Below are 25,202 nucleotides of genomic sequence, written 5' to 3' on the forward strand. Positions count from 1 at the left end.
CCCCCGTCTCAGGCAGGGCTGACAGCCTCCATATCTAATAGTAGACCAGACTGTCCATAGCCCCTTCCAACCTGGCCTTGATCACCTGCAGGGATGAGGCATCCACAACCTCTCCGGGCAGCCTGTTCCAGCACCTCACCTCACCAGCTCAGGTGGTAAAATTCCACCTGATATCCAAACTAAATCTTTCCTCTCTCAACTTAAAACCATTTCCCTTTGTCCTGCTGTTATCTACCCTTTCAAATAATTGACTCCCCTCCTGTTTGTAGGCTCCCTTGAAGCACTGGAAGGCCACAAGGAGGTCACCCCGCAGTCTTCTTTTCTCCAAGCTGAACAAGCCCAGCTCCCTCAGCCTGTCTTCATAGGGGAGATTCTCCAGCTCTCTAATCATCTTTGTGGCCCTCCTCTAACATCTCCTGTCTTTCTCGTATTGGGGGCCCCAGACCTGGATGTAGTACTCCAGATGGGGCCTCACAAAGGACAGAGTAGAGAGGGACAATCATCCCCCTCCCCTTTTCTGATGGAGTCCAGGATACCATTTGCTTTCCGAGCTGCAAGAGCACACTGCTGGCTCATGTTCAGCTTTTCATCCACCAGGATCCCCCAGGTCCTTCTCTGCAGGGCTGCTCTCAAGGACTGCTCCTTCCAGTCTGTATATATGCTTGGAATTCCTCCAGCCCAAGCACAAAACCTTGCACTTTGCAGTCTTGAACCTCATTAGGTTCACCCAGGCCCACCTTCCAATTTTGTTGAGGTCCCTCTGAATGGCATCCCTTCCTTCCATTGTATCAACAGCACCACTCAGCTTGGTGTCATCAGCAAACTTGCTAAGGGTGCAGTCAGTTCCATCATCAATGTCACTGACAAAGAAGTCAAAGATCGCCGGTCCCAAGACAGTCCCGTGGGGAACACTGCTGATTACCAGCCTCCACCTGGACATAGAACCATCGATCACCACCCTTTGTCTGTAGCCTTTCAACCCATTCCTTTTTCACTGTATGGTCCACCCATCAAATACACATCTCTCCCATTTGGAGATAAGGATGTGATGGGGAACCATGTCAAAGGCAAGTCCAAGTTGGTTGCCTTCCCTTTGTCCACCACTACCATCACCCCATCACAGAAGGCCACCAGATTGCTTAGGCATGACCTTCCCGTGGTGAAGCCATTCTGGCTCTCTCAGATCACACATTCACTCCTCATATGGTTTAGCATGTCATCCAGGAGGATCTGCTCCATCATCTTCCCAGGCAGAGGTGAGACTCACCAGCCTGCAGTTCTCCAGGGTCCTCCTTCCTCCCTTTCTTATACATGAGAGTGAAGTGACCCTTTTTCCAGTCACCCGGGACTTCACCTGAAAGCCATGACTTTTCAAATACGATGGCTTGGCAAATATGGTGGCTTAGCACCCACACCAGCCAGCTCCTTCAGAACCCTGGGATGCATGTCATCTGGCCCCATAGTACGCTTTCAGTCTTGTGAGGCGGTCTTGGACTTGCTCTGCCCTTACAGTGGGGGGTTGGGGGAGATTTACTCCCCAAACCCCCACCTAGAGGTTTAGGGTTGTCCTGTATGGCAGTGGTGAACTTTTGTAGTGTGGGCTGTGAACACGGTGCCCACTGACGTTTCTGTATCTTCGAAGGACAGCTCCAGAAAAAAATGTTAATCCTGCAAATTAGGAATTAATAGCAATTCAGATGGGTGACACCTGCTGGCAAAGCTTCTGTATTAGATATAGGAGGAAGGCTTATTTGAGATGCAGGAATGTTAGCAACCTGAAAGGCACACTGCTTGAATCCTGATTGTTATAGGCAAAAGTCTGAACCAATCAAACTTTGCAAACAACCAGTGACATCTCACAAGAATGTGGTGTCCTCATTCCACAGAGTACTCCCCAGTGCTTTCTCCATCTGTACAGGATGGGCTAACCACCTCCCAGAAACATGGGGTGGGGTAACAGAGCTGTCACTGGAATGCGCATTCTTTAGCATGGTTAGTGGAACTATCTTTAGAAAACTAAAAGTTAGAGAAAACAATATCATAAAATAGGCTTTAGTGAAATATTTTACCTCCTGCTTACAGTAACTCCTGAGGCTCCTGATCTCCTCTGTAAAGGAAGACGAAAATCATTGAAATTACCTTTTATCCTTAGGCAAGTATTATATCTAAGTTATACTTTTGTTCTCTTTAAAGAACTTACAAGATGGCAGGTTTTTAACAGGAGAGATAGGAAACAACCAAGTGAATAAACTATGGAACAGCAAGAGAAGATCAGAGTCTCAGAGAGGAAAAACAGGACAACTTTAAGATGCGGACCAAATGAATTCTCTGGTAACTAGAATCTCTAAATCTGAAATTGCTTGAGGGCCCAATGCAACTACCAGTATGTATCAGAGTAACCAATAGCTGATTGGTTTATGGCAGCATCACAAAAGGCTGGAGATTGGCTGGTGCACACCTGGAACTCCTTAGAGCCTAGAAATCACTTGAAGCCATGGTGTGTGGCACCAGACACTTGCTGGTTCAGATATCACTTATATCTGTGTGCCTGCTAATATCTAATGGTGTTAGCTGAGCTTAAATGCTCTCTCGGCTAAAACCTAAAATACCTCTCTGAGGTATTTTCTGTTATCATACTGTTTCACTTTTTGCACATCAGCACATAGAATTATTTACACAGAGGGATATCATATCTCAAGACCTAAATCACACTGCCGAGGGACTGTGAGCATGCTACTGCCACCAGTATGCAAGTTATTTCAAAAGCATTATGTGAATTGCCAAATCAGGTGCAGTTCTGACACCTGCTGTAAAGCCATGTGGTCCCATTGCAGGCCATGGGATCGTGCCCTCTTTACAAGCCGGTGAAGTGGCAAGTAGATCAGAAGCCTCATAATCTCCCAATTAAATCCACACATGGTAAATGCTGCCTGAAGAGCAGGTCTGGGTTTTTGCCTGGCTGTGCAATAGACAGGAACTGATCTTCTTTTGACTGCCACTGTTGCCACCAAATTTGTTCCTTAAAACAATACTTAATACTTAAGAATACTTAAAATAAAGTATTCTGACTAATCCTGGCTGCCTTCTTCTGTATCTGCAAGTTCCCAGAGATTCAGACATCGGTCTTTAACAGTTTAATTCTGAAACTGATCTGTTGAGAAGAATAGCAACAGTGATACCCAAGGAACATTTCTCCCACTCTGCCATTTACTAATGCTGAAAACAGATCGGAGTGTGACTCCACACCCTTTATCATGCTTTATTATTTGGACACCAGTACTTGAGCTTAGGGGTGAGCTTAGGGGTGAAAACTGGTGATATGACCATTATATGAATAATGCTACAGATATGAAAGCTGTACAAGCTTAAACCTTGTGGACAGTAACCCACTGACAACCTTCACAATGCTGGGCATATTGAATGTAGCAGAATTAAATGTGATACAATTGCATTGTTTACTACATATTTTTTTAATATTTAGTTTATCTTGGAGATTTGAGAATGTTGGTCTAGGACAAGTGTTTAGGTTTTTTATGGCCAACTTAAACACTACTTTCTTTCTGTGGGCTATTCCTCCCTGTGCTAAGAATATGTGTTTGTTGTTTTTTTTTTCATCTGACCTGGCCAGAACTTGTTATTTATGAGCTTCAGCAATTTCTTCAGTATCACAGCAGATTTGTATGGAATATTTTTAGCCTCCTCTTAGCTCTCTGATATCAAATGTGTCTATGATATAACTTTTTTTTTAACATGTATTTCCAGTAATACAATAGAATATTAGTGTCCCAATTCCGGCCAACCAAGTTCCATCTATACCAGATAATACCTCCATGAGCTAATTAAAGGCATGGAAATATTGTCCCAGAGATCCTGTGCTGATAGTCTTGATGATTTTTTAAAGTCTCACTCTTTTTAAAACTTACAGCATTCATGCTTTGGTTTTAATTTGAAACCAAATGTGTGGGTAATGTTTTTGAAATTTAATTATGACTCTATATCTGAATTTTGCTTTACAGTCACCTTGTCTCCGAACTTTCCAAACTAGTTGGGATTCCATTTCTGAATCATGCCACTTTTTAAGACAAAAATCTCACCATGTTCAGGGGAAGTAAAAACTGTCACTTTTTACATGGGCAGCATTTTAATTTCACTTAAGACTTGTTTTCTTTGAAGACAGAATAATTTAATTCTGCAGAGTGAGCTCAAACACAGTTCTTCTGTATGAATGCACTAGCAGACTGGTTTTGAATGCATCTTCGATGCGCTCACTCCTCCTTTTGACCAAGTGAAAGAAGGCTGGGCTACTGCGTTCCCAGGTGACATATATGAACAATTTTCTTTTTCTCATACTGACATAGTGCTGAGAACTAAAACATTTTGTCTCACATGGTCATCATCCATTCTTCCACGGAATGGACCTCCTTCAGCAATTTTGAGTATCTGGACACAAACTTGACCACACATATCCTCTTTGACCCCTGTTCAGACAGACATCTCCCAGACTTCTTCATCCAGACTTCTCCCAGATCTGCTGAGGGCAGGCATGTTGCTCAGGGCTTCAGCCTAACTATGATCTAATTGTCTGCTTTGCATTAATAAGAGAATTTCAAGGTACAGCAAGATATCTGCTGAGGAGTTTCTGCCACTTTAGAAAATTATAGCTATCCATTAAATAAGGCTTAATGAATCCCCGATTTAAAAGCCACCAAAAAAGCCTGAATTAATCTGGCACATGCATTATACGAGGTGTAGCTCTCACAGACAGGAATTATTACTTAGATGCATGGTTCCTGCCTGAGTTGTGCTGGACTTTCTAGAAAGATAAAGGAACTTTGAAACTTCAACAAAGAAGCTGAACAGAGAGTGTTTGAGTATTTTGTGACAAAAGGGCATTTCCTCAGAAAGCAGTGATTTGCCAAAAGCAAGGAGCTCTGAGGAGTCTCCTGGCATGTGCTGAGCTTGCTGAAGTACAGCTGGAGTTCTCATAGGCCTTTTCATTGAGCCCAACAGGAGCCCAGTGTGGGTGGGTGAGCAGCTTGGCTCCTCCTGACCAGCCAATGCTACAACTCTGTGATATCTCACACACAGGCTGTTCTCACATCTAGGCAACTAGGCATCTTGGGGCAGGCTGCCTTGCTGGGCAGGCTTGTGGGGCACTCCAGGGTCTCTGGGGGTCTGTGGGACTGGGACAGATATTACATATTACTATGGCCAGGAGTCTTCCCAGATGTCTGGACTAAAGAGGTCCTGAAAGCCCAACAGATTGATCTGAGCTTGAGCATGTTGGATCCTCATTGGCAGCCTTGCAGCACCCAGGCTGATCATATGCAATTTAGCAATTTCTTCTGTTGCTTTGAATGGGACCGAAAAAGCATTTGAAAATTATAATTTCTTATGAAATTTCAAGGCCTTGTGGATATAAACAGATTAAACTTTGACGTGTGTTCAGCTGATGATCTACCATAAGTTAACAGTGTCATGCTGTTTCGAAAAAGACAAGTACCATGCTGAGATGTATAAACAGAGCTGTAGCTTGCAAGGCACATGGAATAATCCTACCACTGCTCAGCACTGATAAGGGCCCAGTGAGAACACTGTGTTCATTTCTGGGCACTGCTCTGCACTAAATTTGGAGACACACTGGACAGAGTTCAGAGGAATGAAATAAGAATAATCTTGAGTTCAGGAAAGCATTGTTTCTTACAAAAATAATGAACGTAGTTTGCTTATTCTAAAAAGAGAAAGGAAAAGAGAATGAGTGGGTAATTAAACTTCTAAATTGGTGTGATTTTAATGAAGTAAGCACTCATCTGTGATAAAAAAATAGGCTTACACTGTAACAAAGAGCATTCAAGTTAGAGGTGAGGGGACATTTGCACTGGTAAATGTAGAGGAAGCAAGACTTGGAGTTTGAGTTTGTTGCCCCAGGAGTCTGACATGTCTTCTTTCTTGGAAAGCTCTAAACATGTACAGGTTGCTGAGCCCATCCTGGGCTAAGGGTCAGATCCTTTCCTATACAGTCAATACACAAACTTGATCAGCTGCAGTTTAAAGTCATTCTTAGTTCCTCTTAGACGAAGAGGTACTTCAAAAGTAATATATACCAGGAATGTGCCATGTGGCTTTTCACACAAAAAACAAATTGAGTATTTCTGACTTCTCTGTATGATTCCTGACAAAACTGTGCTGACTGCAGTAAACTCCTGCTTGTCCCTAGGTGCCTTCTCTTCTCCCCCAGGTTCTGTTTCTACCATGCCTGTAGCTGCCTGTTTTCTCTTGCTATTCCTGAAGCCACTCTACATTTCTCCACTGAGACACAGCTGCTACTTTATTTCCACTTCCAGGAGAGTTCAAAATCAAAAGGTCCGTTGAAATAGAAAGAAAAAAGAAGTTTAGTTAAAGAATAATTTAATGGGGAATTCCCTGGAATTCCCCTAGGGAAAGAAAAGAATAAAAATAGGACTCTGTTTAAAAACATTGCAATGAGAATACTTTTATGTTGTTGCTTTTTTTTTTTTTCTAACAGAAGAAATTTCATGGAGTTATGCTTGCTAAATACACATACTGGAGAATAAGCCTTCTGCACTGAATAGCATAGAATCAAAGTATTTACATTTTAATACTAACTAATGCCTTAAACATAAAACTACTTACCAAGGAAAGAAAATAGTACAAAAAGCTTCCTTCTAAGTGTAGTTCCTTGTTAATATAATATTTTTTAATTTACTAGATGAAAACTGCAGGAGCACAGTAATTTGTTTTGTTAGCAGTACAATTTCCACTTGTATTTTGCTACATTTTTATGTCTTTAGGCATGTATTAGCAGGTAATTCAGTTTTTCCTTTAATAAGGAAGAGGCCCATAATCTTAATCTAATTCCTGCAACAAAAGATGATACCAGAGGATAATAGCTCTTGGTACCGGCAGCAAGCTAATAGCTGCTCATCACAGAAACAGTATCTTCAGATATTTTCAACCTCAGGTATGGAGAGTACTAGAAAACTGTTGACAGACTTGTGTTGTATTAAATGAGTTGAAGATACTCGATGTCCCAGCTATTGGATGAATTTAGGTATGGACAGCTGTAAATGTTAGTGGGAAGTTTACAAGGAGCTGTATTGCCTCAGTTTGCTGCCATGGGAATTCTTACACGTACAGCTCATAAGAGATAGAACCTGTGACATTATTTCTGTTCTCTGTCCCATCTTGAGAACAGCTAGTTCCAAATTATTCGAAGGAGAGGTGCCAAATATTACCCTATGCCATGAATTTATTTTCATTGCCTAATTACTTGTCTAATTGCTTGAATGACTTCTTGGAGTACCAAGTTCTGTAAATACTGCTTTAAAGTTAACCTTTTTTACCAGATTAAATCTGTTTCCTTTCAACTTTTTCTGCTTCAACAAAAGAAGCAAGAATATGAATTCCCTTTTCCCGCATTGAATACTTCAGCCATGTACTGTCTGGTGGCAAAGAGAGTTTTCTAATTATTTAGAAGTTCAACCCACCTCCATAGCATCCCAGTAAACTAAATTACAATGTCTGTTCATGATGAAAACTGCTTCCTTTTACATAAGCAAAGAATCTCAAAGCTAAAAGAAAGAGTTGTTAAAGGGAAAACTGAAAACTGGGAAAAAACAGTCATAAATGAGCAAGCTGTGATCTTAAGCTCACCCTCTTCCTACAGCAGGTGAGAAGTCATTGATTCTACCCCACCTTGTGTGAGTGCTATGACACCTCTAAGACCACATAGCCCCCATCTCCTTTTGCCACCTGGGAAGGAGGAGGAGGAAGAGATGCCCCGGTCAGTCATACCATCTCATCTCTTTGTAACCACCATCAGAAGTTATCACTCTGTGCTTCAAACATCTGGCTTCTAAGTACTGCATGCTTCCTACAGAAAGGGACCTCTGACCAAAGCTCAAGCTTGTTCCTTTTTGCTTTGCCCACAAGAGCTCTTGCTTATTGATTTAGGCTCTATGTACTGTCCATTGCTTCAGATATCTTTTATTCCACTCTTTCCTTTATGTCCTTTCTTAAACAACACCAAGCTTGCTGCGTGTTCACCAGCTACCTGACTGTATGGACAGGAGCATCAGCAATATGCCAAGGTCATTGTGTAAAGCGTTCTTCTGCAGCAGCCAGAGCAGGTCTTCCTCCTTCCATAAGATCAGACACCCATTCTGTAGATCATTGTAAATATTTACATGGGGCATCAGACAACAGGAGGCCTTTGTAAACCAGAGCAGAATTAAAAGAGTCTGCAGCTGACAAACAAAACAACTGTTTGCATTTCAGTAATGCGTCCTGCAGGAACTGGCAGCATTAGCCTCAGCCAGGCAGAGAGGACATCAGCATGTAAAATGTCTGGCATACTTTTCACATATTGTTTGAATCCATAACAGAAGGGAGGAAGATGACATTTCCTAGCTGAGAAGTGAAAAAGCATTTCCTTCCCTTTTCTTTTGGGCAATGAAGAAGCAAGAACCACCACCCACTGGGAAAAAATGAGAACTGAAATTCTCAGGAATAGTTTTCCAGACCCTGACTCTTTGCTCTGATTTGTCACCTGCTAGTCCTGGCTCTGGTCATCCTGTTGTCAAAGGGTCACACATGAATGCCAGAGGTTTCTCAGTAAAAGACACCAGAAGTCAAGGTGTTAACACACTAACAAGCAGTAGGATATATTATACCCTGGCTAGAGTAGTCCGAGGTAACTCCAGTTGCTTGCTAGAGGAATGCTGCAAAGTGTTTTCTGTCTGACAGTGTCAGCAGCAGCTGGGCATTTCATGTCCATGTTTCAGTTTTTGAGGATGGAGCTGAAATACCCATGCACAAGCAAACAAACAAAAACCACCAAAGCCTGCAATGCTAGGTTCCTACAAGATCTTTTAATGTGACTCCACATTTCTTGTTAGAAAACTGTTTGCCTGTACATATTTTGAACTTCAGCCAAAGATTTGATAGCCCTTCCCAATAAATTTGCTGGGAGCAAGGCATAGCTTAAAACAAACCCATGGTAGGGAAGTGCAACATATACCCAGCTGTCTAAGCTGACTGCAGCAGTAGCAGAATTATGTGAGTTTTGTCTCTTTTTTTCCATTGACTGCTGCTTCTGAACCTTCATTTTAACAGAACTGTATGAAATATTCACACATACTTGGTGGTCATACAGAGTGCATAATAATAATATATATTTTTTTTTTAATTACTACTTCTACTACTGCTATTATGAACAGGAAACATTAAGAACCCCCAGGATCCTAATGTTTTCCTATAGTAGCTCTTCTTTTGACCTAGGCAGAGGTCAAATCTGTCTAGATATATTCAATGCAGTATGAGCTGTTCTTATAAAAAATTCTCAGCACTTGAAAACTCATGATAACTTGCTCTAGAAATTAGCTATCCTCAGAATTAGCAATAGATGCTTGACTTTTAGTCTCAAAATTGGCAAACTTCATATTTTTACTAATAGCTTTTGTACCTGTTCCCAAAGGTTGAAGAGACATTTGTTATGAATTTTTGTGCCCCTCTCCTCCTTTGTAACCATAACCATTTTCATATAATTAAGTTAGCTCTTAATTTGGCAGGCCTGTAGATGTACTGCAGAGAAAATGTATTGAGCACAGAGAGGATGCAATATCTGTCATCCCAACAGGATGCAGACTTCAAAGCTCCACAGCTAAGCCTGGAGTGGTGTGATGACTGAACCTTTCAAGCTTTCATAGTTAATTGTGGAGAAGTATCTTGATTTCAGGTACTTCCCTGGAAGCCATTCTCACTTTAGATAAAAAAGTTTTCTCATGACTTTGTTTCATTTTTAGTAAGGATAACTTCAAAACAGAAAGTAAAGACTGACCAGTGGAAAAGATTAGATGAATGGGTACCAGAATCTTACCATAGTTCTTTACTTAAAAGGTTTGATTCTTAATGCATTTGATTTTTCGTTATTTCCAGTTTTCCCATCCAAGACCCTCCCACAGTGTGTTCTGCTCACTGAGGTCTGATTACAAGTTTTACAGGGTCTCCAAGTGAGACACCACAGTCATGCAGAATCATGAGCAGATTTTGTAATCCACTTCACAAGTGTGGTAGAGTGAGGACATCTGCAAAAACCTCTGCTGCTTATTTGAGGAGGTGCGTCTGTGATCACCGGAGTGCTTGACACTCTTTCAAAGTTGGGATATGTCCTTGGTTGTTGACTGGAGACAGCCTGTGAGGGCATAATGAGATGTTGCCTTGTCAAAGCAGAACTACCGTGAGTGCATGGGGCTCTGCTGTGTGCATGGAATCACTATTGGTGTCTTTATTTTTCAGTTCTCGAGGATGGGCTCTCTGTAACGCTTTGGTCATGAAGAAACAAGGAACACTGAATTGTTTTACAATGGAGAAAACAGAGGGACAAATACCAGCACTGTGGCTTCCACCTTGTTGCTTGTCTCTCTGCAGACATGTGCCCCAAATGCTCTCTGGGCTGTATTAAGGAAAGGAAAATCTTAGACATTACAACATCTGCTTTCTTACATCGTCTTTTCCAATTTTACATCCTATAACCCCTTGGTGAAAGGAGGAACAATGACTTTATATAGCTGCTGTTTGATTCTTTTGCTGTTTACCTGGAACACTGCTGCCTATGGGCCAAACCAACGGGCACAGAAGAAGGGAGACATTATTCTTGGAGGATTGTTCCCCATCCATTTTGGAGTGGCTGCTAAAGACCAGGATCTAAAGTCAAGACCCGAATCAGTGGAGTGCATAAGGTAAGCCACAAAAAGAGAAGATAAAAAGTTCTGGTGGGGAAGTGCAGCAAGTGACAAGCTATAAGCTGAGTGTGTAGTGATGCAATCCAGTACTCAGAGAGCGCTGCTCTATAAGGCATTGAGAAGATATGGTGTAAATAACAGGAAAAGCAATTTGTAAGGACTGGAAGTGTGTGCAGTAGAGTGTCACAAGTAGTATTTAGACAGCAAAAGAAGGCAATTACACAGAGCTGCCAAAACTTAAAGGCATTGATGTATCTGGACATTCACAGTGGATGTTTGAATAGCATCCAAAAATTAGTTTTCCTACCAGAAGGACAGAAAATAAATCTAGTGCCTTTGAGTTCATTTTATTACAGCCATGCCTTGCAGAATAGCTCGGGAGTCAAATTTGGAGATTGTTTACAGTCTACCTCTCATCTTCACCAACTGTTCAGCCCAAACAAGTGGATGAGTGAGAGTGGAATAGATTACTGGAAAAACTTGTACTGAACATATATCTGTACCATTAGGACCTTTGTTTGCAAACTCCCAGATTTGAACTCCTTACTAAGTCTTTCCTCACCCAAAGATTTCTCCTTCTCTTTAAACAGTGCATATCAGGTTTTGTCCAGATATTTGGCAATTAACTGGATGGAGAAATACCTGTGAAAACTGCTTATCTTATTAAAGGAGGTGTGCTCCTTTTTATGAAAAAAACATGGGGATCATTTAACTTCTCAACCCTGTACATACTACACATCACAATTGGGAACTGGCAGAAACAGATTCCAATTAAAATACAAAATAAGTTGATGTTGAATTTTGCCATGCCCTTGCATGGGAGAGCACTTCAGTATTATAGGACCCCTTCTGTAATCTTATGCAAAGAAGTGCATATCTGGAATTATTTGGGCCTCTCATCCTAGTACAGTTCTTTTGCAATGGGAATGAAGAGTTACTGACAGCATTTCTGCTATGCCTACAGATCCCCAGTGCAGTTTCCCACTACCCACTATTTTGATATAGAGCAGAACGTATCCATCTGTGTTATGAGATCGTTCTCAGATTCCCTCACAGGTAGAGGATAGAAAGAAGTGTAATTAAATAGAGGTTCTTTTGGCTTCTTAGTTTCATGCACACAAAAGTCATAAACTAAATATATGTAGAATGCCTTCTTCATGGAGTGAAAAGTAGCTTGTTTCAGTTTTCTTTTCTCGCCTGATTCACCATTTTAAAACTGGAATGCTGAAAAGAGATGGAATATTTCAACTCATTGTCTTCTTTACCTGCTCCATGTGGCAGGGAGGACATGCCAGTATTTGCAGCCTGAATATTTTCTGCCAGCACTGGGTCAGTGTCAGTGACTATCTTAACAAGGAAATGCCATTAAAATACACCACAGGAGAATCCTTCCCGAGAACTACTGCAAGTTTGTGGTTGCCAAAAGATATATTAGCTGGGTAATACTACTAACAGCAGGCATATTCTGAAAACCTAGGCCAGCTGTTATGAGGACTCAATGGGAACACCTTATTGCTATTTGATCTGACAAAGGCAACCTCCACCTGAACTTTATGTGGGTAAAATCTGTATTCCTTTTGCTGCTACACCAAGAATTAGCAGGTGAGGAGATGACTGAATAGGCATTTATGCCATTTTTTCCACATTCCTTAAAGGAACAAGATAAACTGTCACTTGATAGCATAACACACAAAAAAAAATAGTTAATGGAAGGCAAAAAGTCCAGCTGCAGAGGTAGTAGCAGCTGCAATTTGATCAAAGGGATAATTCAGTCACAGATAGCTGGAAGCTCTTTCATTGCATGTCTTTTCCAGGAAAGGTTTAATTCAGAAATAGTTGACTTTTTGAGAGTACTCATCAGATTTTAATGATGGAATGATTAGTCCATGGTGACAGTTTATGTACTGTGGTAAGTTTCTTGTTATTGTTATCTGTTAAATTGAGAGCAGATATTTTTTCTGAATGGATTTTTTACTTCAACCAGTGTATAAATCAGTAGATCCCTCTGGCTGAACTTGCACAGAAACCTCATGAGATGGAGCATGACCAAAAGGGTCACGGTTTTTGGTTTTGGACTCCATAATTCCCACTTGGTTTTGTGGATGGCCCATTCCTGGAGGTGCTTAAGGCCAGGCTGGATGGGATCCTTGGCAGCCTAATCTAGCGACTGGCTACCCTGCCCATAGCAGGGGGTTGAAACTAGATGACCTTTGAGGTCCCTTTCGGCCCAAACCATGATTCTATGATTCTGTGGTTAGGTAGTAGTCTAGGGAAGGATTGTGCATGCAGATTCAAAGAACCCAATACATTCTCCTAGTCACAAGCTAGAGTTTTTCATACCACAGTTCATTTTCTTCATTTCTGGTTAGTTGGCTAATCTGGAAAAATCAAATCCATATTTTCTAGGAGAGATACAATGGGCTGCAGGTTCTTCCCCTCGTGGAATCTCCCCAGTCTTGCAGTGTTGTAAACTTTTGTAGGACAGCAAATCAGCTAAAGGAACATAAGCATGCCTATACCTGGCAAGTGTGAAAACTTTTCCATACCTCTGACTACTCTTCTTGCACTTTTCTGAACTTTCTCCAGCTCTACTGTATTGTTTCAAAGCTGAGGCTAATCCATTTTATGTTCATCCCTTTTTTAGATGGGCTTTAATCTCTTTATTACATAAGAAAATATGTCACACATCAAACATCAAACAAATATGACCCTGATCAGATTTGAACAGCAACAAATCATCAGACCATGTGATACTCTTGCTTTGAGACCAAGAAAATGTCTGAGGATCCCACTGAGACCCTGCAGGCAGTTTGGCCTAAGTCTTCTGGAGTTCAGTATGAGACACTTCTAAGATAATGTGGTTTTCCTTTCTTTTGAGAACTGTTCAACCTGATCTGTTTTGTTTGCATGTCTTTCCACACGTAGCTGTGTTTGGTGTCATACCTATACTCCCAAGCATGAATTCTCTAAATAGATGGGACAGTTCTCCCTCCATTCTCAGTTTTCACACTATTCATATGTTATCTCCTTAGCTCAACATACAAACCTACTCTGCATACATTGCACATGATTATTTGAAAAAACATTTCCATTACTCAGCAGTGACAGGAAAAGGAATGATAATTATCTGTTATTTTGTGCTATTATTTTTGTGCTGATTCTACTGAAAAATTCTTTGCACTTTAAGCAGTGCATTCTAGAGTCCAAAGTGAAAACTTACTCATGATTTTGCAACACCAAATGTCAGACAGGAGAGAGCACATTCTGTTTCCTGTGCTTCAGAATTACATACATGCATTATTGTTTAAGCAACCAAATATCCCGCATTTGATACAAATATACCTTCTGTCTTTGTGTACCTTAGGTGCTGTCACAGCAACATTCCTTATAGCATTTGCTGATACGTATCTGATATGCACAGTGGAGACAAAGGCTGAGTGCAGCACAAGCAATCCATGACCCCCATTCCCTATAAGTGCCCACAGAGGCCTGTTCATAACCTGATTCCTCTTTCCTTTCTTGATTTTGGGTAGATAAGCAGTTCTGGTGGTATTATCGTCAGTGTTATTGTTAGCAGTGCTATTGTTAGTAATATTGCGCAGATCAGCCATACCCATGGATTCCTCTTCCTGTACTGAACTGTTTGCAACATGGATGTACCTATCGAGCCTGCCTTGTGGATGTGTTTGCTAATACTACTGGAGAACTGTATGCTCATCCTGCTGTCCAAATCTTCCCTACCAACACAAAATTATTTCCCTTTTCTCTTTCTCTTCCACCATTTTAAAATTTTCTTTGGTCTGCACAGTTCCCACAACCAAAGTCCTAACTTTTAAGGGTGGTAAGCAGCTCTGTTTACCTCCTGACTAAAGGAATCTGGCCAACAACTGAAGATCTCCCCTTGGAAATTTTAGTAATAGCAGTGGTAGTAGCAGCAATAACATGTAATTAATGTACTAGAAATCTAGAGAAGAAAAAAAAAATTAGCATGTGTTCAACCACTATAGGAAGGGAAGTACTGGTATTTGCTGAGAGGCATGTGCAGCCTTTGCCACCATTCTTGAATAGAGTACATGTCAGCTATGGGAGAGTAAGTGGGAGCTATTTAGGGTTTTAGTGTGGCTTTTTCTCTTCATCGTATTCTTTTGGTTTCAGTTTCATGCCTTGCAGGTATTGATAATTGAAGCTCATGAATTCACACGAAGCTGTGAATTCATGGCTTCCTTTCCTTTACAGACACTAACAGATCTCAGTTTCTCCACTGGATCCAGAAAATATGAGCTGTTCTAACCAAACCAGATAAACAAACAAATGACATCTCAGTTTTCTCTTCAGGATTTTGTGCCATCATTAGGGTTTGTCATCCTTTATTTTTTATGACAGTCCCTGTGCATTTGGTGGCTTTGGCTGCATTCTTATAGATGGGGAATCTTAGGGAACAACTTGAAGTCTGATTCTGTTAGTAAATCCTTCAGATGTTGCAGTTTCTTCGTGCAAATTACCAGCCAAATTTCTGAATGGCTGACAGACCATGGCAGTGACAGGTCACATTAGTACCACTGGAAGTACAGCACAGGAGGTCAGCTGGATCTCGGTAACCTGCTGCAAGGTTCAAAGCTGCTTTTACCTATCACTCATGTACACATGAAGCCAGAAGCAACATCTAACACCGTTTCTTGGGGTCTTATGATACAATAGGAAAGAGTTTATCTGCACAATTTCCATTCACAGAAATTGGAGGAATCATGAAATCTTGCTTCTGTTAGACTAGCTTAGTGGCACTGCATTCATCTGACTGTATCAATGTTGGCTCTGATGTATTACTGATGTAAAGCTATCAGTTGACAAAACCAGACCTTGTCTGGAGGTCTATCAAGTATTAGAGAAGACAGAGAGGTTTGTTTTGTCTCCATCCCATTTGACTGTTCTTTATTGTTATCAGCAGAGATTCAACAGGAGAGAATTACAGGTCTGCTGTCCATGCTACTTTGAAGTAAATTATTAAAGCACTTCAAGAACATTCTGAATTTAGCTCACAGACAACACTCCCAGCCCAACTTTCCCCTGCAAAAGGATGCCAATCCCACCTCAGGCAGCTACAATACAGACCTAATGCTATAAAAGTGTATCAGGAACATTCTGTCAGAAAGGAAAATAAAAGCAGGAACTGATAGATCTCAGGTCATATACTTCAGAAAGTGTGAGCTCACCATTTCATGAAGCTTATCTATAGAAATCTTCACCTTGATTTTAAAAACATACCTCATAACATTTTAAAATGACACTCATCTGTACTCACTCTGTATCTCTAGAATTAAATAATAAATGCATTCTTTGAAATCAAGTGGAAGGAAGTCCAGTTCTTACTGCTTTTGAGGATTCCACCAGAAATATTCCTGCATTTTAATAATTTAAACCAAGTCTTGCTATCAAATGGGCAGAATACTGAATTGAACTTCTGTATCATACCTCACATCAGTAATTTAAAGTGAATTTTCTTAATTTAAGCTTATAAGTACAGGAATGTGTGAAAATTCTCACAGTTGTACTTCCCAACTTCTCAGCAATCTTCTCTTTAAGTACATAAAATGCTTTTTGTTGTTTCCTGATTTACACCGGGAGCATGAATATATATGTAGGTCAGTCTGAAAGTAATGCTTCCAATTTATTTCCATGAAAACTAGAGCGTATACAAAGAACACAATAACACTATTTGATAGAGCAAATTCTCAGCTACAAAATGCTATTTTTCAGCTTGGTCACCACCTTTAGCTACGCATTCTTGCCAGTGATGGACAAGAGCCTACATGACGCACTCATAAAAATCTACACCAGTAGAGGTGACCCACTGTCTCCACTGCTAAAAGGCAACCACCAGCTCACTACGTTCACATCCACTATTTGGTTTCCACAAATGTCCAGCAAGTGTTGATGAATGTCAGGGGTGCCACTTTTTCCACGCAGAGGAATTCATTGACACACCTTTGCTTCATCTGCACTTCTGTGTGAGATACCATTTGTCAGACTGCCCTTATGCTGCCACCTGTCACATGGCAACAACATGTAACAGAATATTGTTGAGAAGGTTCAGCTTCTACTGTCATATCACCAACATCCGCCTTTGACATTATGGGCCAACCTAATTAAATTTGAGGCATTATTTTTGGAGCAGCCCTCATAGTTCCTCACTTCAAACCCTATTTTCATTTTATTAAAAATATCTGTGAAAAAAAAAAGTAGCCTTCTAAAAGGAAATGTCATAAAACTCCTCCTTGCTGCCATTCTGATCTTCCCAGGGACATTACTGTCCATGTGAGGCAGCTTGGGGTGCCTGTCATATTTTTTCGTGTACAGAGCATTCACTGCCTTATTCACTATGAGACTTGCCCTTTTTATTTCAGGTCTCTCCCATTGCCTTTCACTCCCTAATGGTTTGGAAATAGAGCAAAAAAAGTAGTAGTCCAAATGACCAAATTACTTCTAAATGTTCTTTTAGAACATTCCTGTTCTGATAGGTGTCCATTCTCCAATGATGTTCTTAAAAAAGCCAGATGTGTCTTTGGTCATAAATTATAACTAAGAGTTTTTATTGATCTCAGCCTTTCTGACTTGATATTGCTCAAGGTATTTGTACTGAAACCATGCTATCTGTTCTTCAAGGTACAGCCTCAGAGCAGAACTTTTTTTGGAAGTTAGCCAAAGATCTCTGGTGAAATGAAGTTAGATAAATGACCTAAAAATAAACCTTAAATGTGATATATTTAGAATTTCTGATTCCAGATGAATCAGACAGAACTCTTCTAATGGAAGTAATGTGGCTACGTTAATTCAGTTTTGAAGAAACCAGATGTAGGAAACACATTTTGGAATCAACTCATTTTATCCAGTAATTAAAAAGTGTTCAGGTCATGTATCTTGGAGATCAAAAGGCCATGATTTCGTGGAGCTCATCTTTTGAAGCCTTTGCTTTGGTATGGATATCTCAAAGCATTTTGAAATAGCACTTACCTGAATTCTAAAATCTAGCATTTTATGAAGAATCGATTCTGGGGCTGTTTCCCCAGGCTCTGCCAGTTCTGGGTCCCATCAGTTCTTCCAATGAATCTCAAGCATAACAGCTTTAACACCTTCCAGTTTCCAAGCACAACTCAAAACCAAACCATAGAACAGCTGCAGTCTGACCTGTAGTACATTACAAGGAAGGGCAGGTGCCAGTTCTATGTCAATTTAGCCAAACCAGATGAGTTGTCTGAAAACGTAACAGCTTCAAAGACACACAACCGGTTGCTTTTTTTGGTAAGTAAAATTTGAGAAGAACACATGTCAAAGCTACTTTTTTTTCCTGCTGCTTTCCTTGAAGAAGCTTCTCTCTGTTTTGGGTTATTAGTTACTCAGCATCAGTTTCTGTCTCATACGATGCTCTGCACATAACCCAGGTCATGGCACACACTCTTGCCTCCACACCCTCGCTGTGGCTTTTCTCCTTGCACAGCTCAGAGACAGTCAGAAAAGACAGTTTCTCCACTTTAGAGAACAGAAAATGCTTCAAAAAACAGTGTTTCAGTTTCACAGGACAGCTCTGGTGGTGACATCTTATCTTGTGGCTAAAGCAGGCATATGAGAAAACCATAATAAAGTAAAGTATTAATCCTGCAGTGAAAACAATGAAATACATAACAAGCAGATAAGAAGTTATGTTAGAATTTATGCTTGTAGCATATCTCAGTTCTCAGGTAAAAGCAGGTTAACAGTGTTCTGTCTCACTGTAAAGCATGTGATACGAGACCTGTTGTTACAGATGAACAAATTTTCCAGAGTAGAGCTACCAGGCATCCAGCAGCATGCCAGTGCTCTGTCTCATCCCACACTGCCTGCCTAAAGCCATCAGAAGCTGGCACACAAGGCATCCTTGAGCCCAAGTTCCCGAAGGCATCATGTTCATGCTTAGCAGACACTGCCATCTGTATTCAGAAACATGTCAGAGGAGCCTGGAAGGCAATCTGATAAGAGAAGCTTTATGTTAGAGCATTTACTCAGGAATTAGGAGACTCATGGAGAAGTATCCCATGAAGAAGAACCAGACCTCCAAGCATTCTCTCTTTTGACTTTCTCAGATTTTAGGGGACTTAGAAAAGTTTGTCTCTTCCTCATAACTCCTGAATTGAGCTCCCAAAATGATGAGTTATTTTGGTTTCAATAGGGACAGAGCTGAATTTCTTCATAGCATCTGGTATTATGCTGTGTTTTGACTTTAGGAGAAAAGTAATGTTGATAACACACTAATGGTTTAATTGGTGCTGAGCAGTGCCACACAGAGCCAAGAATGTTTCAGTTTCTCAGCTTCTGTCCTGTCAGTAGGGACACGAGGAGCTGGGAGGGAGTAGAACAAGGACAGTTGGCACCAAATGGCCAGCAGGATATTCCATACCATATGACATCATGTGAAAAAAACTTGAAAACTGAGGGAAATTGACTGGGGACTTGGAGCAGCCACTGCTTGGAAGTGGTGTAGGCATCAGTCAGCAAGTCACCAATTATGTCATGCATCACTTCTATTGTAAATACATATATATTTGTATAAAATTATCATTAATGTTATTTCTGTCTTTTCTGCCTTAGTAAACAGTTTTTATCTCATCCTACAAGTTCTACTTCTTTCTGATTCTATCCCCCATCTCACTGCAAGCAAAAGGCTGTGTGGTGCTGAGCTGCTTCCAGATCAAACCACAACATGAGTTGAAAAGCAGAACAAAACCTCTAGCATATGCATACTTGTTTTGTAACCACTGAAGATAAAAGCAGAAGTTTGTAGATTCAGAAGGATGCAAGACTGAGGTAGATAGCATAAGCTGCTTTTGTCTTTTCATCTGGAATCCTTCAGTCACTTTTGTCTCAGCCTTGGTCTCCTCACCTTTGTTTCCCTCCTTCTCACTCCATTTTATTTTTATTTGTTTCACTCACCTAGGTATAATTTCCGAGGCTTCCGCTGGCTCCAGGCTATGATCTTTGCCATAGAAGAAATAAATAATAGCCCAAATCTCCTTCCCAATATGACCTTGGGATACAGGATATTTGACACTTGCAATACAGTCTCTAAAGCCCTTGAGGCCACTCTGAGTTTTGTGGCCCAGAACAAGATAGACTCCTTGAACCTGGATGAATTCTGCAACTGCTCAGAACATATCCCTTCCACCATTGCAGTCGTGGGGGCAACCGGCTCTGGGGTTTCCACCGCTGTGGCCAATCTGCTGGGACTCTTTTACATACCTCAGGTATGCCTTCACTTGTCTTGCTTGGGTTACAGAAGTACCCCCTGCTTCTCTGCTCTGTGATATTGACGTTTGGAAAAGGTTACATTATGGATCTCTGATGGAGAGCTGCACTGCTTCTTATGTGCTCTGACTCTGTTTCAAACAAAAGAAGGTTTGGAAATGCAGAGACCCTAACTATATACAATAACTGAACACACTTGGAGGGCTAAATGGTAAGACAACTGTGAGAATCACTGGCTTTCTGAAGGGGACAGTGGTTTATGTGATAGAAAACAGTCTATTTCCCTCCAAACTTACTGTGTCAATTTCAGATGAATTCTCTTATTAGTAAAAGATGCAAGTCTTCAGTCTCACACTTGTCCGATATGCATTTGGGCCAGTACAGATACGTGCAGTGGCTGTGCTGGGTTCTCCATTCTGCTCTCTGCTGTGCACCAGAAGGGCTCAAGGGGAGTTTAGCCTCTTGTTTAATCTTTCCCACTTCACATGGATCCTCAAAGAGAGAGAGGATATAAAATGTGTGTTTTTTCTTATGGCAGAAATATGACTTCCTAGAAATCTGTAATCCCCTAACACAAAGATTACCAATTGGCCAGTGACAGCATCCAGCTAACATCAACCTAGCCTAGGAGGCAGGTTGAGGTTTAGATTCAGAGAAGGATAGAGGCTAAGAGGCTCAATCTGCAAACACTGCTAATTTAGACAAGTCATTGGCAGCTGCCAGCTACAACAGCTTAGTTGTGACATTACTGCAGTGTGATGACTCTTCAGTCAAGTCCACCTCCCATAGAACAGACTTCATTCCTTGCCAGCCATTCTATCTCTGATTACTCAAGTAGGTGACCTGGAACAGTTGCCTCTGCTGATAAGGTGCTTTAAAGGGTTCTTCAAGGCTGACCCACTTTCTTTTGACCCAGGACCTCCAAAATGAGGTTTGTGAGAGTTTGTAGATATGTCCCACCTTGTTCCTGGGTTACCTGTGTGGTGGTGTAGTTATGCCAGGTCCTGTGCCAAAGCATTATTTTCACTCTGTTGACTTTACTGGGACTGGGAAGAGCATCCGTAGCCCTATGCTTTTATTTAGCAAAGGTGTTACTCTGCCCAGACCCTAAGCAGAATATGAGGCAATCATATTATAGCCTAATGTTGCATCTGCTGCTTTTAGATATTTGCACTGAGTGCGTTTTATGTAGAGTACTCACTTTCAAGGTGTTGCCTTGTGTAGCCTAACACTTCTAGTTCCCCTTCTGAAATAAGTGCCATAAATTACAGGAGGCCTTGTGACAACATTGTGTCACACTGTGCTCTCAAGTCTGTCCTGAGAGGATAGCTCTTCATTTCAGACAGGGCTCCAATTCCCACCTCTAGCACAAATGAAGAAGGAAGGATTCTTGCTTGCCTGGTGAACAGTAGCATATCTTGTCTGTTTAATGTTATCAGTTTCATTCCCTTGCAGAAATCTTAAGAAATGGAGATTGGGTCTCTGAGCAGGACAAGAATGGTTTAAGCCATGACCAACAACTGCTGTCTGAATATTGCTCAGAGAAGCACTGTAAGGTGGTGTGTAATACACTCTATGATGACAGTTTAAAGCATACTGTTAATTTACACATCCCATCACCATGTGAGCAAGGGCTGTTGAGAAAAATTGGTGGGCTGGACAGAGCATAGAAGATGTTTGTAGTTTTCAGAACTTTCCTCTGAACAGGGAATGATGTTTGTGCTACAGGGAAGTGGCCTTATCTAGTGGTTACAGAAATATGGAGGTCAGGAGGTTCAGTTCTCTGCATGGAATGAGATTTCAACCAGGTGGCTGAAGTTTGACAGCTGAAAGCAGGCTTTTAAACTGGGAGCTGTTGGTCAGCATTAAAATATGCATTATCGCTGCCATTTTTAGCAAGGCCATTAGCAAATCCTTGTTTTATAGACCCTACATTTCAGTATTAGTTGGAAGTATATTTTGCAGTTAATGTAAGGCTTATTACTCATTTTGCTGATATAGAACCTGAAATGCTTCTTAATATCTTACTTTGGTGTACCCTGTAAAATTGCTAGTAGTTAGGAATAAGGGAACTCATTAAAAATAGGCTTTTCCATGTTTAGAGTGAATACTAGGACAAGCTTAAACTGGAAGCTCCCAAACAAATGGGTGCTGGAAAGGTTGGGGAAGCCACTGTAACTTCATCTGAGGTCAGCTCCTTTGGTGTGTCCAGGTCTGGCTCTTGTACACTAAAATACAGAGAGAGCAAATTCAGCTATTAGGTCTCTTACAGCATCTGCAGGAGTACATTTCTTGGTTGTATTTTCAGGTTGAAGGCTGTGGGAGAGTAATTAAGGGCAGGAGCATGACCAGGGGAAAGTGCGGCTCTGTAGAAGGATGATTTGTTCCTGTGGCCCTTGAAACTGCACTGGCAAATCTCGTTCTTTTCTTTCTTGCAGAAACACTAAATGCCAGAGTTTAAGGAAGAGATAAGGTTTTATATAAATTTCCACTTTGTACAAAATGAACTGTTTATAGAAGATTTTTCAAAGTGAAAGGCAATCCTAAAGAGTTCAGATACCAATGTCGAAATGGAAAGATAAGTGAGATTTAAAAATTCTTCAGATCTTTAAATTATTCCCTTTGAGGTTTTATTGTTTCCCAACTTGTAGAAAATCCAAACTATATCCTAAGAGCATATGGCACTTGTTCTGATTAGGAAAAAGAAAACATTTCCTGATAGCTTTAGAAAAGAAAATGAAATCCCATTTTATGTTAAAATACAGTGGTTCTTGGAGTGTGAAATTCTGCTGGCTCCCTTACAGATTCTGGTCATCAATCAGGAATCATGGTATTGATAGAATTAACCTACCCATGGTCAAGGCCAGTGATGCACGTAATGATTCTCTTACTTCATCTGGCAAGATTTTATGTAACAGGCTCAGGTTCCTGGTGGAGCCTGTTTAAGGATAGAAACAGAAGTGCCACCCATAGCTCACCTATTTGCCATTCCCCCAGGCTAGTCTCAGTGTCTCTATTCCTGGTCCTTGGCCTTGTGAGGGCAGGCACTTGCTCCAGCCCTTCAGGTCTGAGCAGCAGCTCCAGTATGTGTGTCTTCAGGACACCCATACGTACAACCACAGGCAAAGAGGACATGACTGACAGTGCAGTGCCAGCCTTCCCTTCTTCTCATCCAAGGTTACATAGGTTGGCAGTGATACTAGGTAAATGTACACATTTTATGCCCAGGCCGTTCACTTCATGGTCTGTTTTCTTGTTCTCTGCGCTTTCACAGGTCAGCTATGCCTCATCCAGTCGTCTCTTGAGCAACAAGAACCAGTTCAAGTCCTTCCTCCGCACAATCCCCAATGACGAGCATCAGGCCACTGCCATGGCAGACATCATCGAGTACTTCCGCTGGAACTGGGTGGGAACAATTGCAGCTGACGATGACTACGGCCGGCCAGGGATTGAAAAGTTTCGGGAGGAAGCGGAGGAGAGAGACATCTGCATTGATTTTAGCGAGCTCATCTCCCAGTACTCAGATGAAGAAGAGATTCAGCAGGTGGTGGAGGTCATCCAGAACTCCACGGCACGAGTGATTGTGGTTTTCTCCAGTGGACCAGACTTAGAACCCCTCATCAAAGAGATTGTCAGGCGAAACATCACTGGCAAGATCTGGCTGGCAAGTGAAGCCTGGGCCAGTTCATCCCTGATAGCCATGCCAGAGTTCTTCCGTGTCATCGGCAGCACCATTGGGTTTGCACTGAAGGCAGGCCAGATCCCAGGCTTTCGTGAGTTCCTGCAGAAGGTGCATCCCAAGAAGTCTGCCAACAATGGTTTTGTCAAGGAGTTTTGGGAAGAGACGTTTAACTGCTATCTCCCCAGTGAGTCCAAAAATTCTCCAGCTTCAGCTTCCTTCCACAAGGCCCATGAAGAGGGCTTGGGAGCTGGAAATGGTACAGCTGCCTTCCGACCTCCTTGCACAGGTGATGAGAACATCACCAGTGTGGAGACACCGTACATGGACTTCACGCATTTGCGAATATCCTATAATGTATATTTGGCAGTATATTCTATTGCTCACGCTTTGCAGGATATATATACTTGCACTCCTGGGAAAGGACTCTTCACTAACGGGTCCTGTGCAGACATTAAGAAGGTTGAGGCATGGCAGGTAAGTCCTCTCAGTATCAAAGCGTGCCTAAGCAATATGTTCATAGGAAAAATAAGAAAAAAAAAGGGAAAAAAAAAGAAAGCTGTCCTGTAGCACCTCCAGGCTATTTGGGGAGGAATGACACTGTCCTGGGTCTTAGACACACAAACAGGTTCCTGAGATTTTGCATATAACTGGTGGAAAGTTCGGTGCTTGCTTCCACCCTGCATTAAATGTAATTTGTGTTAGGTTTGCCTGCAGTAGAAGGGGTTTAAATTAAGCTAAAATTTCTTATATTTGCTACAGGCCAAAAGTGCAAACACAGACAATTACCATGGCCAGGCTGACGCAAGGTAACTTGATCATATATTGAGCCCATACATAAACAAGTGGGCCTGCAGAGAACACATAAACAAGGAAAACAGTTTGTAGAGTTCATTTTCTTTGGCAAGTTCTACAGGTTTTGCAATCCCACAGCAATTTTCCATACAGGCCATATTTTTTTCCCACAAGTTTTCAGCTTGTATAGGATCAAACTAAAGCAGGCTGAATAATTAAGGAAAATAATGAGTGGTTATTGGACAAATAACAGAGCTGCTCTGATTTGGCAGCTGTACTTGTGAACTAACAACATGATACTAACAGTGCATTCAGTAGTTCAGTCGATATGTTCTGCTCTGTAGCGCATATGATACTCTGTCATTCTGTCTGCTGATCCTTTATGAATAATCTACACCCTATGATGTGTTTGACTGTGTTATCCAATGTTAAATTCGGTATGAGTTTTTAATATCCGTTGCATTCTCAAATCACATAATTAGGTTTAAGGTAGCAAGGGTAATGGGAGGACAGGGGGACTAGATGATCTTGTAGGTCCTTTCTAACCTTGTGATTCTATGATTCTGTGGTTCTATGAAAGCTAACAAATGAAGACATGCCAAATATGCAGCAAATTTATTTTCCCTGTTCCAGTCATCACATAAAACTTGGATCTGAATCACATCTGAAATCACAAGAACACTGGTGAATAC

General features: G+C 41.3%; 1 protein-coding gene across 2 annotated transcripts in view; it reads left to right on the forward strand.

Moving 5' to 3' along the window:
* CASR (calcium sensing receptor) overlaps nt 1–25,202 on the forward strand; it is a 72,501-nt gene that overhangs the window by 26,090 nt on the left and 21,209 nt on the right. For both annotated transcript variants that reach the window (XM_048927812.1, XM_048927803.1), the window contains exons 2-4: nt 10,318–10,760; nt 19,729–20,035; nt 23,311–24,192. In XM_048927812.1, coding sequence (XP_048783769.1) covers nt 10,576–10,760; nt 19,729–20,035; nt 23,311–24,192 — 1,374 coding nt within the window. In that variant the 5' untranslated portion in view covers nt 10,318–10,575. The remainder of the gene's footprint in view (nt 1–10,317; nt 10,761–19,728; nt 20,036–23,310; nt 24,193–25,202) is intronic.

The sequence above is a fragment of the Lagopus muta genome, chromosome 1, assembly GCF_023343835.1.
Source record: "Lagopus muta isolate bLagMut1 chromosome 1, bLagMut1 primary, whole genome shotgun sequence".
Lineage (NCBI taxonomy): Eukaryota > Metazoa > Chordata > Aves > Galliformes > Phasianidae > Lagopus > Lagopus muta.